We start from the raw sequence: 13,392 nt of genomic DNA, 5'->3' as shown, positions 1-13,392 counted from the left end.
ATTTCAACCCCACAGCCACTGAATCTATCATTTTTCCTCTGAATCGTTGGTGTCTCAGAGCCAGAAAAAAGCCCATCTCCATCCCAAAATGGCATAAAACAAGACCTAAAGAACTCAGCTGTAAGCTAGGTTTTGTCCATAAAACGTCTATTAAGGTAAAAAGCAATACTCATACTTACCAATTGTTGGAATAGGCTGCATAAACTCATCCTGCTTTAACTTAAACAAAATTGTAGTTTTTCCAGCACCGTCTAATCCTAATGTAACAACTCGAATTTCCATTTTTGGTCCAATGTGAACTCTATTGTCCTACAATTTAAAAACAACAAAACAAAAAAAAAACTTTTAATTTTGATATGGAGTTAGAAAGCCTTAGGAGTTACACTTTTTTAAAAATAAAATGTCTCGGTTAATTATTGCCTTCTCTCCTACTCATCCCTCAACCAACTGAAATCTGAGTTGTAGTCCCTAAAATACCCTGAATCTGATCTTCTCAGAGAAAACAATCACTTATTATTGTTAAATCCCTTAAGTAAAACGGACTACTTTTTATATACAAGTAAATAAAGAAAAATACACCCACTTAATTTTACCAGGTTTTCTAGCTCAATTCAATCTTCTTTAAATAAGATCTTTATGTTGTGCTAAATATATTAATAAATATATTAATTAAAAATGAAAATTGCTGCTCTTCCCAGAAATATCTAGTTAACAATTTCATGTATATCTCTCCACTTTGCTATGCACATACTGGTTAATATATACAAACAAAACAAATACACTTTTAAAAACAATTAAATTAATAAAAAACCATACATATTGCAACTACCGTGTTTCCCCAAATATAAGACCTAGCCGGACCATCAGCTCTCGTGCATCTTTTGGAGCAAAAATTAATATAAGACCCAGTCTTATATTAAAAAATATTAAAATAAGACTGGGTCTTATATAATATATTTAGTCTTATTTTATAGTCTAATATATAGTCTTAATATATTTTAATATGAGACTGGGTCTTATATAATATATAATGAATATAATACCTGGTCTTATATTAATTTTTGCTCCAAAAGACGCATTAGAGCTGATGGTCTGGCTAGGTCTTATTTTCAGGGAAACAGTAACTTTTACACTCAACAGTATATTATGGAATCCTTTCATTTCAAAACATAACGAACTACCTTTTTCTTTTGTTTCATTATATTTCATAAACCACAATTTAACCAATCTCCAATTGACAGATGTTAGGTTAGCTCTGATTTTTTAATATTACAAATAATAAACATACTTGCAATAAACATACTTGTATATATATTACTAGCTGCATGACCTCTATACTTCACTTCCCACATCTATAAAATGAGGATGAAAATAGTACCAAACTTACAGGATTTTTGCAAGTATTAATTTTTAACAATACATATAAAAGTCCTTACAACAGTTCCTGGCATATAATAACTGCTATATAAGTGTCATCAATTATCATTTTGCCTCCTTGTTTTAGCACTTTTTTCTTGGCTTTTATGATACAAAAGTTTCCTAGTTTTCATTCTACCTTTTTAGATGCTCCCTCTCGTTTTCCTTTTATCTACCTCTTTAATATTCGTTTTTTTGTTTGTTTGTTTGTTTTAGATTTTATTGGGGAAGGGGAACAGGACTTTATTGGGGAACAGTGCGTACTTCCAGGACTTTTTTCCAAGTCAAGTTGTTGTCCTTTCAATCTTAGTTGTGGAGGGTTCTGTTCAGCTTCAAGTTGTTGTCCTTTCAGTCTCAGTTGTGGAGGGTGCAGCTCAGCTCCAGGTCCAATTGCTATTGTTAGTTGCAGGGGGCGCAGCCCACCATCCCTTGCGGGAGTCGAACCGGCAACCTTGTGGTTGAGAGCCCACTGGCCCATGTGGGAATCGAACCGGCAGCATTCGGAGTTAGGAGCATGGAGCTCTAACCGCCTGAGCCACCGGGCCAGCCCAATGTTGGTATTTTTGAGAATCTATATGAGGCCTGCTTCTCATTCTATGTATTCTCATTTACTCCATGTGCTTCAACTACCATCCGTATCTTCAGTACAGTCCTGACCCTCAGAAAAAATATGTGGACCTGAATACCTTTGTGAGAACTCTAGAGACAAGTTGAAAAGCTACAGCAACCCGGATACCATAAAAGTAGGAAGGGATTCCACCAAAATGGGTAGGAAAATTCACAGAATTTTGCACACACATTTTAGCCCCTGCCCCGACCTGGCACAGCCAGGAGGAAAGCTCCCATACCGCATTTCTTCCTAGGGATGAAACAAAAGAATGGATTAAGCGTCCAATGTTCTGGCTTCTCTGGGGTCTGCCCTAGGGACTGGTTTCTGTCTTACCTGACTTGGACCTCTTAGAGACTAGTGGCATAATTTGAAAGCCACTAGAAAGAGGCAAGAACATGGCAGGTTGGAGCTGCAGTTGCACAGGGAGACACCATGGAGAATGAGAGATTGCTAGTTTCTGAGAAAATGTAGGGGCAAGCAGCTTAGAGAATTTAAGAAAAATAAAAGCACACACACAAACCCAGAGAAAATACACCCCAGAAAAGATTTGAGAAGTCCTAGATGTGACACTAAAAGTACACTCAGCAAAAGCAAAAACAGACAAATGGGACTATACCAATCTTAAAAACTTTTTGAATCAAAGGACAGTCGACAGAGTGAAGGAGCAACCTAAGGATTGGGAGAAAATATTTGCAATGGATTGATAATGGATTCATACCCAGAATATATAAGAAAATTCCTACAATTTGACAAAAAAATCAAGTAACTCAATAAAAAAATAGGCAAAGGACTTGTACAAAATTTCTCTAAAGAAGATATAAGATGGCCAAGAAGCGTAAGAAAAGATGCTCAACATCAGTAATCATCAGAGAAATGCAAATCAAAACTACAATGAGCTATCACCACACACCAATTAGGATGGCAACTATCAAAAAAAAAAGTGTTGGTAAAAAATGTAGAGAAATTAGAACTCTTGTGCACTGTTGCTGGGATTATAATATGGTACAACCACTATGGAAAACAGTATGGCATTTCCTTAGAAAATTAAAAATAGAGCTACCATATGATCCAGTAATCCCACTTCTGGATATATATCCAAAAGAATTGAACGCAAGGTTTCAAAGAGATATTTGCACACCCATGTTCATAACAGCACTATTCACAATAGCCAAGAGGTGGGAGTAACCCTAATGTCCTTCGATGGATGAATGGATAAACAAAATGTGATATATACAAACAATGGAATATTATTTAGTCTTAAAACTCAATGAAATTCTGTTACATGCTATGACATAGATGAACTTTGAGGACATCATGCTAAATGAAATAAGCCAGTCACACAAAGATAAACATTGTATGATTCCACTTACATGAGCTATTTAGGGTAGTCAAAAGCAAAGAAGCAGAAAGTAGAATAGTGGTTATCAGGAGCTGGTCAGGTGGCGGGAAAAGGGAGTTACTGTTTATAAGGTATAGAGTTTCAGTTTGCAAGATGAAAAATTTCTGGAGACCTGTTTCATACAATTTGAACATACTTAACTGTGCACTTAAAAATGGTTAAGATGGTAAATTTTATATTATGTGTTTTTTGCCACAATAAAAAAAGAAGTGGTACATCCTCACAACAAAGTATGTTGCAACTGTAAAAAAGGAACAGAAAATGTCACTGTATACTTTGTTCTCCAGGACATACACTTAAGTGAAAAGGGCATGGTGCAGAAATATGTAAGGTATTCTACCTTTAAATGTAGAGAGTGTGCAAATAAATATATAAAAATATTTCTCTATACTTTTTTAAATGATAAATAAAACTAAGAAAAAATTCTTAATCAGTTACTATGAGGAAGGGAGAAAAAAGGTAGAGGGGTCAGGGATGGAAGCTAAGCTGCTCTGAATGAACCTTGCGTTATAGATTTGACTCTGGATCATGTAAATGTTTCACATAATTACAAACAAACATTAAATTAAAAAAAAAAAGTCCCTAAAAATAGAAAGCAAAATGGAACACACAAATTTTTAAATTACGGGGGATCCACTTTAAAAGAGACCAAAATATATACAGCCCTTGTTTGGATTCTGCCTCAAAAAAGGAACTTAAAAAAAAATTTTTTTAACAATCTGGGAAATTTGCATACTAACTGGATAATGGATATTATTTGTTATTTAATATTTTAGTTGTGATAGCGGTATTTTGTTGTTTTTTAAAACAGTCTACCTTTTAGAAATATACACAAAAATATTTCATAGATGAAATGATATGGTGTTGGGATAAAATGTGTTGGCCTTTATTTCAAAATAACCTGGGAGACTGCAGATAGAAAGGGGTATGGGTAAGGGGGAGATGGAATTAAAAGTTTTTCAGTGTTAAAGTGAGTGATGGGTACAGGGAGATTCCTTATACCACTCTTTACTTTCCTAATAAAAGCTTATTGTTTTTTTTAAACCTATGATTCATGAATTCCTTACTTATCTTTTCAAGCTGATTATCATGGAATGTAAACAATTATGATCTGTCACGAAACAAACCTAAAAATGAAGTACAGTACATTACCTTTGTAAAAGTCACAGGGATGCTGGCATCCAATTGAATGTGATCTGCAACCTCTGTAAACTGCTGTTGCTGTTTCTGCAATGTTTCCAGTAACCTTGTAATTTCTTGTTTTGCCAAGACAACTCTACAATCATCCTAGGAAAGAGAAGACAGTATTTCTTATAAACATGTTAAAGAAATAAGGAAAAAAGAGGTATCATCAAAACTCAAGAAAACCTCTTTCAACATTACTGTATTCAGAATTAGCTTAAATGTAAATTTGATTAATATATAATTTAAGAACATATCAACAAAAGAATGAATAAATAAGCAGTGGTATATTCACAAATGCAACATAATATACCACTTATGAGAATGGACCACAATTCGATGTGATATGAATTTTACAAACATAATACAGAGTAAAAGAAAAAATGACATGAAGACTTCATACTGTACGATTCATTTATATTAATTACCAAAATAGGCAAAAATAAAGTATGCATTAGAAATCAGGATAGCGGTTTATCTTTGGGGGAAAAGGCATGTAGTTACCAGAAGGGAGCCTGAGGGGTTTTTGGGGTGCTGGTAATGTCCTATCACTTGATCTGGGTACTGGTTATATAGTAATGTCCAGTCTGAAAATTCAGTCAGTCACTTAAGAACACATTTCTGGATGTATGTTGTACTTCTATAAAATGTTTTTAAAATAATTTAAGATATACATGTATTGGTTTAAAACTTTAAAAAGACTACAGGTCAAACTGACAAGCCTCCCTCTCACTCTAGATCTCCAGGTCCTTTCCTCGAAAGTCAAGCACTTTCCAGTTTCTTAAATATTATTCCAGATATTCAATACATACGCCGATTTATTCTTCATAACACAGAGATCTCCCAACAATATGTAAGTTCCATGAGAGCAGGGGTGGTATTGGTTTTTGATCACTGTTGCATATTCACATTAGTTGATAGCAATTGCATTGTTCCAGTTGCTCAGAACAAAAACCTTGAAGCCAGTCTTGCCTTCTCCTCCCTAACGCCCCACATACGATCTGTCAACAAATCCTATCAGATATCCAGAATCTGGGCACTTCTATCCCCCACTATTCAAGTATTCTCTCTCACTTGGAATCCTACAACGGCCTGCTAAGCAATAAACTCCTTCCATCTTTGTCCTCCTTCAACCTAGTTTTTACACATCAGCTAAATGATCCTTTTCAAAAGTATAATCAAGTCATTCTTGTGCTCAAAACTCCACAATGGTTTCCCCATTCCAGTTGGTAAAAGTTGAAGTCCTTCCTTCTTACCTCTTACCTCTGATTTCAGCTTTCATTACCTGCTCCTTCACCACCGTGACCTCTTTCTCTGTTCCTCAAACACACCAGACATGACACCAGGCATGCTACCCTCGGGTTTTTGCTCTAACCATTTCCTAGGCTGTAATGTCCTTCCTCCCAGTAGGGCTTGAATTAATTCCTTCACTTCTTCCTCTGAGTCTTTGCTCGAGTGTCACTTTCTCTCAATAACCCGACCCTGATTAATAACACAATCTGCTGTGCCTCCACACTTTTCTTTTTTCCTTAGGTCTTATGACTTTTTCATATACCATATAATTTACTTATTTATATGGTTATGGTTTATTGTCTTCTTGTTAGACCACTAATTATACAAGATTACGGCTTTTTGCTTGTTTTGTTTACTGATATATCACATGTACTTAGAATGTACATGGCAGCTAGTAGGCACTCAATACACATTTGCTCAATGAGTAAACAAATCCTCACCATTCAGCATCATGCCTTGAACTTGGAGGGGAGGGATGATTAAGTTTTATTCTCAAATTTGGTAATAAATGTGTGATGTTCCATTCATTCCTCTGTTCAATTATCTCTGCAGCAGGAACTTTAAGAATATTGGTTGGAGTTAAGGTTCTCTGGCCAAAAACCAGAACAAAACTAACAGGTCCATATGAAGAATGAATCAAAGACCCCAATTTCATTAACATTAACATAGTGAGATAATACCACATCATTATCAGCCACTTCAACACAATTCTTCAGAAACTCTAACATACTTCCAAATATTTCAGGAACTACGAACATACTTTTTAATAAAGTAAATATAAAAATACTATGAAGTTTTCAAGTAAATATGATTTAATCCATTTAGATTTTGCTGTGTGGCTTACTTACCCATCTGAACAAGTATTTAAGTTCTTTCTATCCAGATACAAAGAATTTAGAGCTACAAAGATAAACAAGTTCATCTCATCAACATCTAGGACAAATATGCATACTGTATCATTCAGGTTCAAATCAGGAGACAAAACCCATAGCAATTACGTGAACAGAAAAAAACTTAATGTGAACAACTGTTAACTAGGCATAATTATAGCTACCACACCCAGGGCTGGGGGGAATAACAGGGAGATGCTAGATTAAAACTTAGAAAGTTACAGGTGGGGACCCACAGAGCCCAAACTCAGATATCTCAGAATGGTGGTATCCCCAAGCAAATGGGAAACCATTTCCACATTCCAGTCTCTCTCTACTGTCTCTTATTGGCAGAGGCTAAACTAACATGGAGCCAGCTGGCAAAGCAGATGTGTGGTTTCTAGAGTTCCAGTCCCAACATTCCAAAACAGAAGACAAGAATAGGACCACATACATCAATTACTATAATTCAATGTGATAAGGACTACATGACAGCTAAGACTGTGTGGTTACAGCCTGGCCACATTAATAGAAGTCTAATCAGATATTTCATTTAAGAGAAAAAAACTCTACAATGGTAAAAAGTTTAGCTCTACATGGGCCAGCCCGGTGGCTCAGTCGTTAGAGCTCCGTGCTCCTAACTCCGAAGGCTGCCGGTTCGATTCCCACATGGGCCAGTGGGCTCTCAACCACAAGGTTGCCAGTTTGATTCCTCGACTCTGGCAAGGGATGGTGGGCAGAGCCCCCTGCAACTAAGATTGAACACGGCACCTTGAGCTGAGCTGCCTCCCAGATGGCTCAGTTGGTTGGAGCGCGTCCTCTGAACCACAAGGTTGCCGGTTCGACTCCCGCAAGGGATGGTGGGCTGCGCCCCTGCAACTAGAAACAGCAACTGGACATGGAGCTGAGCTGCGCCCTCGCCCTCTACAACTAAGATTGAAAGGACAACAACTTGAAGCTGACCGGAACCCTCCACAACTAAGATTGAAGGACAACAACTTGACTTTGAAAAAAAAAGTCCTGGAAGTACACACTGTTCCCCAATAAAGTAAAAAACAAATTAAAATGTCAAAAAAAAAAACCGTTTAGCTCTACAATGAATTGAAATCAACACAATTATTATCAATATATCAGTAAAGATAAGATAGACTGCAGCCTTACATTGCCCACTCATGAATGCAAATGCAAAACAGAAATGAGTAAGACTGACATTTTTGTTAGAAAAACCTTTATTTAAAAAGTACGTTATCTGCAGACTGGGTAATAAATTGCTTATGATACCACAACCATCAAAAAACAGGTTTGCTGTGATCAAAGTTAACAACCAACCACTGAACTAGAACAGAGATAGGTACAGGTTAGAAGAGACAATTCCCCCTCACACCCTCCACCCAAAAATAAAAAGAATAAGGAAGAGAGAGCTTCAAAGAATAGCAAATATTTGAGCTAGCCTTTGAAGAAGGCTTTCCACTATCAGAAGAGGGAGATATAAGCCAACTAAGCAGAAACAATACTACATGCTTGGCAATGAAGAATAAAAGGGCTTGGCATGACTGAAGAATGACAAGAAGTTCGATTCTAGAACCAATGGTTTTATGGTTGGGAGGGCACATGAAGGAGAAGACACTGACAGGGCTGGTGGAGCAATTCAAGGTTAGAGATCCTAATCTCAATGTCAATGTATACAGTTACATACAATAATATACAAATATTTATTAAAGTGATAAAACACATTAGTGTGTACCTCTGGTAATTATCTACTTAACCTGACAAATCCTCCTTCTTAAACTATGTCCTTCCTATGTTTAAACTACCTACCTGTTGTAAAGTCTTTTCACAATGCAGACAGGCTGTTGAAACCTGGGACAATAAAATAGTCATATCTTCTTGTTGCTGTCTGAGCCAAATCAGTTTTTCTCGAACATGAGCATCAACAACACTTAGAGCCATTTCTTCTTGACGACACAGAGTTTCATGCAGATCAGAAAAATAAGCTCGGACACATGACCGGGCATTCTCCGCAGTACCTGGTACCTAAGGAAATAAAAACGTTTTATTGCCCCAACAAATTTAATTAAAAAATAATTTTTAAACAACTGTAACCATAACAAAGACTGTGTATGTGAAATAATAAATATTTAAATACCATCTATATCCTTAAAAGTTCTAAAATTTGTATCTCCACACTAGATATTTCCCCTTAACCACAGTCTTTGGATATTACACTTTTTAAATGGCATCTCAAGCAAAATGGAATACCTAATCTCCAGTCTCTCCCAACCCCAAACCTAGTTTCTTCCATCTCAATAAATGGCAACTCCATCCTCCAGGTTGTTCAAGACAAAAAAATTGGAGTCATCTTTAACACAACTCTTTCGTATCCCAAAACTCGTCCCTCAGCAAATTCTGTGGACTCCAGAATATATCCAGAATCTACTCATGACTCAGCACTTCCACTTCTATCGACCTGATCCAAGCCACTACCATTTCTCACCTGGTTATTCTAACAGTCTTCTAATTGGTCTCACTAGGTACCATCCCCCTCTACAATGTATTCTCAACCCAGCAGCCAGACTGATCCTACTAAAATGGTAGGTCAGAAAGATAATTTTTCTTTTGCTCAAAACTCTTCAGTGGTTTCCCATTCCTCTCAGAGTAAATGCCAGAGTCCTTTATATGGGGTGTTCAAGGACAGACTCCCTGCAAAAGGCACATCTGAGCAAAGAGCTGAAGGAGGTAAGAGAGGGAAGCACACAAGTATCTTGAGGGAGAGCGTCCCTGGTGGAAAGCAGAGCAAGTGCCTACATAAGGCCCCTTCTGACTTCAACTCTTGCTATGGCCCTCCTCAGTCATTCTATTCTAGCTACACTTGCCTCCTCAGTTTCTTAAGCACAGGAGGCATATTCCTACTTCAGGGCCTGTTTGCACTTGCATTTTTCTCTGCCTGGAATGCTCTTCTCCAAAATATTTGCATGGTTCTCTTTCGCATCTCCGTTAGGTCTTTGCTCAATGTCCCCTTCTCAGGAATCTGTCCTTGAATACTCCATTATAAATGTGCACTCCCTGTTTCCCTTGTTTTTCTCCAAAGCACCTAACATACTTCTGCCATAAGGATTTTACTTACTTATCGTCCCTCTCCTCACAGTAGAATGTCAAGTCTGCAAAAGCAGAGCTTTCTGACTTGTACAGTGGTGTCTCCTCAGCAAGAACAGTGCTATAACAGTGTCTAGCAGTTGGTATTGGTCAATATTTGCCGAGAGAAGGAATAAAATATTTCCACTCTAGCACAATATCCAACAGTACTTTCTGTGAAGATGGCCATGTTCTATAGCTGTGCTGTCCAATACAGTCGTCACTAGCTTCAGGTACTTGAAGTGTACTTGAAATGTAGCTAGTGAAACTGAAGAACTAAATTCAAATTTTTGTATTTAATTTTTAAATAATTTAAACGTAAATAGCCACATGTGGCTAATGACTACTGGTTTTGATAGAGCAGTTCTAACATTATTCCTCAGTGACTTAGCTTTAAATTTGTTTGGTTACCAAAGAAAAACATTACATTTCGTCTGTCCCTGTATTTTATATTCCCATCTAAAAAGATTCCTTTCTCTATAATTCAATTTTAAAAAGCAACTACAATTACCACCATAGTTCCTTCCTTGTTCTCTTCATAGCCAATTTCTTAAAAGTTAAACACACTGCCTTCCCAACTCTCTAATTCACTGGAGGGGTCTCCCCTGCATTATTTTACAGGAATAATAATTCTACTTCTAAATTAAATCTATCAGCTTGGTCCCATTATTCCCTCCCAAAACTCTTCCTTCTCCCCCAATTAGTGCCCAGCTGGGCAAAGTAGAAATAGACATCAGGCCTGACCCTCCCAGTTAACTATCCATTTTAACAGATGCTTCCCTGTCTGGGACAACTCATTCCCCACCCCACTCTTCTCCCTGCCTAAATCCCTTCTAATCTCAGTTTAGATATTACGTCTTACCTGACTCACCTAAACTACTGCCCCTCTTATGCACTGCCAAGGCATCCTGTACTGCTCCCACAAAATAAAGTTACCATCCTTGAAACTGTCTCTTTTCCATGACGGATTATAAATTCCATGAAGACAGACACTTTTTAAAAGAATTATTTGCAGTGATTAGTGCAGTACTGGCACAGTTCAATTGCTCAATAAAGACTAGGAGGTTAAAGCTAATAAGGAAAAAGAGCAAAAAGGTAAAGAAGAAAGAAAAATCCATACATGCTCTGTGTGAGCCATGCCAATCCCATCTTCCACTATTTGTTCTCCTCCTTCAATATGCTGAACGATTCCAACTAATTTTCTGGAATAATCTGATATTTCCTCAGTGAAGGTCCGTATGCAATGAGCCATATCTAAAATTGATGCTCGGATCTGGTTAGCTTCTGGTTCCAATACTGAATGCTACAAAATGCAACATAATTATACAAAAGAACCCATAGTATTGATTAATGATATAAATAGTTATTTAAATCACTCCTATTAATAAAAAACAGCATCAGCCTCAAGTGGTTTTTATAACACATTTACAGAAAAGCACAGCATACAAAATACTAATTTGCTTTCATGCAAAAACTGTTTATCCTGCAAAGAAATAATTTAAAATTTGGAAGTTCATTTATCTCTAAATGAGAACCCAAGAGACTCTCTGTCAAATTTTATCATAAGCAGTAGACATAAATATTGTAGACATAAATATTGTTAAAACAATACAGTTCATTATGAAAACGCACACAAAGAACTTTGTTTCCTCTGGAAAGCTATTTTTCAGTAAAGAAAGAATCATGAGGCCTCTCTGAATTATTGTTATTCAGAAAATAAATCTCTCATTTCTTTTGAAGTTATCAAGCTCAACTCATTCATCACTTAATCCTTCTTAAATCCCTGCTTTTAACATAAAGAACCAAGTCAATGGAAACAAATGGAGGGCTGGTAAAGTCGGTAGAGTCATCCACTTTAATTATATTCATACCTTGTGACCTTGGTGTTTTCCATATTCTTTGCAGACACAGCACATAAGTGGGCTAGTTTGACAGCCTTCTTCCAAGCAAACAAACTCAATGGCATGCACCTGATGCTGAGAGCACATGGTTTTCTCATGAGGTTTATCAGCTAGAGGCACTCGCCTATGCTTGGCTAATGTCTTTGTAGAATGAGTACCTTGGGAACACTCTGAGCACAGGTGAGTTGCACATACAGTGCAATATACAGAGGCAACGTGAGCTTCATCTTCATCGCAACGAATGATGCTCTGATGAACAAAAAATGAATGTCTTAATGCTGAACCCCAATCACTGTAACATAACAAATTTTGAAATACTAAAGCCCATAATCTCTTTTTTTAACTAACCAGTCTTTATTTCTGAAAATATACTAGTAATTAAGTACAAAAGTCATTTGCTACTCACCTGAGAAAGTATTCATTTCTACAGGTGAGAAACTATTCCCAAAATTGATTATCAATATATACTGTGAATTTGAAGCCAAAAATAAAACTATTCTCATAGATTCACAATCAGTACAAAGATATCTGCCGTGAAATCCCCTCACTTTACACAAAGAAATTGAACAATAGAGGTTAGAAGTCTTTTTTAAAGACTAAAAAAGCTAATATTAAATACACACCCACTGCTTTAAATATTATTTGTCATGATGACGTATAGGAAGAAGAGAAGCACCAGTGCTATTTAGATAACCAGGCGTGTGCATCAGAATTCGCTGGGAAGCTTTAAAAATATGGATTCCAAGACTTCAACCTGGCAAATACTTATTTCAGTAGGGTAAAGACTGAACTTGTGTATTTTTTTCTAAAGCTCCACAGGTGAGTCCATTGCACAGTTCTGGTCGAAAGTCAATGATTTAATCAATTAAAAATAAATAAATAACCTGTTATACGTAAGCTTTTACATATTATTTATAAGTTTCATGAATTACTAAACAGCATTTCAAGTTGGAAAGTTTTACATGTCAGATAATCAAGAATACTTTGGAAATTTTTGGTGAATATTAAAAGGCCATAATTGGAAAGGGAGAGATTTGGCATAAATTTTTCCAGAAATAAAAATTAGAAAATACATCAATGATGTCATTCACTATCACATGAAATAAAAAGGAACTCAAAGCTAACCATTTTGTTTGCAATGAGAGATGTGCATATGTAAAATAAAAAATTCATGACTTCTATTTTCTAGACCTGACAAACAATTTACAAGATCAACATTAGACAATATTCTAATGTCTTTTGAAATACAGGTAAAAGATATAGCATGTGAAAGAACTGAAAAAATCTCAAAAAACAATGCTTCAGTTTGAAATTCATTTCACTAACTCACTATACATAAAGAAATCATGACCTAATAAAAGAGAAATGGAAATCAATCTGGTATTTTTTCCGTGATATTAAGTATATGGTTTTAAAGTTGATCACCAAAATCATTAACTATTATTTACTACATCTATTCTTATATCCAGAACAGTCTATAAGCTATGCAGACAACTCTTTAAGCGTGAAAAATATATTTTAACCTGTGTTAGCATACTTCTTTCTAATATTTATTGGTTATTTACCCATCTGGATGAAGAGAATACACCT

At 36.2% G+C, this 13,392-nt stretch overlaps 1 protein-coding gene across 1 annotated transcript in view; it reads right to left on the bottom strand.

Moving 5' to 3' along the window:
* TRIM23 (tripartite motif containing 23) overlaps nucleotides 1-13,392 on the bottom strand; it is a 31,820-nt gene that overhangs the window by 6,875 nt on the left and 11,553 nt on the right. The window contains exons 4-8 of the mRNA XM_081053976.1: nucleotides 11,773-12,051; nucleotides 11,022-11,204; nucleotides 8,588-8,803; nucleotides 4,578-4,712; nucleotides 180-309 (exon numbers count right to left, since the gene is read on the bottom strand). Coding sequence (XP_080910102.1) covers nucleotides 180-309; nucleotides 4,578-4,712; nucleotides 8,588-8,803; nucleotides 11,022-11,204; nucleotides 11,773-12,051 — 943 coding nt within the window. The remainder of the gene's footprint in view (nucleotides 1-179; nucleotides 310-4,577; nucleotides 4,713-8,587; nucleotides 8,804-11,021; nucleotides 11,205-11,772; nucleotides 12,052-13,392) is intronic.

Source organism: Rhinolophus hipposideros, assembly GCF_964194185.1.
Source record: "Rhinolophus hipposideros genome assembly, chromosome: 7".
In the NCBI taxonomy this organism is placed as follows: domain Eukaryota; kingdom Metazoa; phylum Chordata; class Mammalia; order Chiroptera; family Rhinolophidae; genus Rhinolophus; species Rhinolophus hipposideros.
The sequence above is the reverse complement of the archived record's forward strand: the minus strand, read 5'-3'. Positions and strand labels throughout refer to the sequence as shown.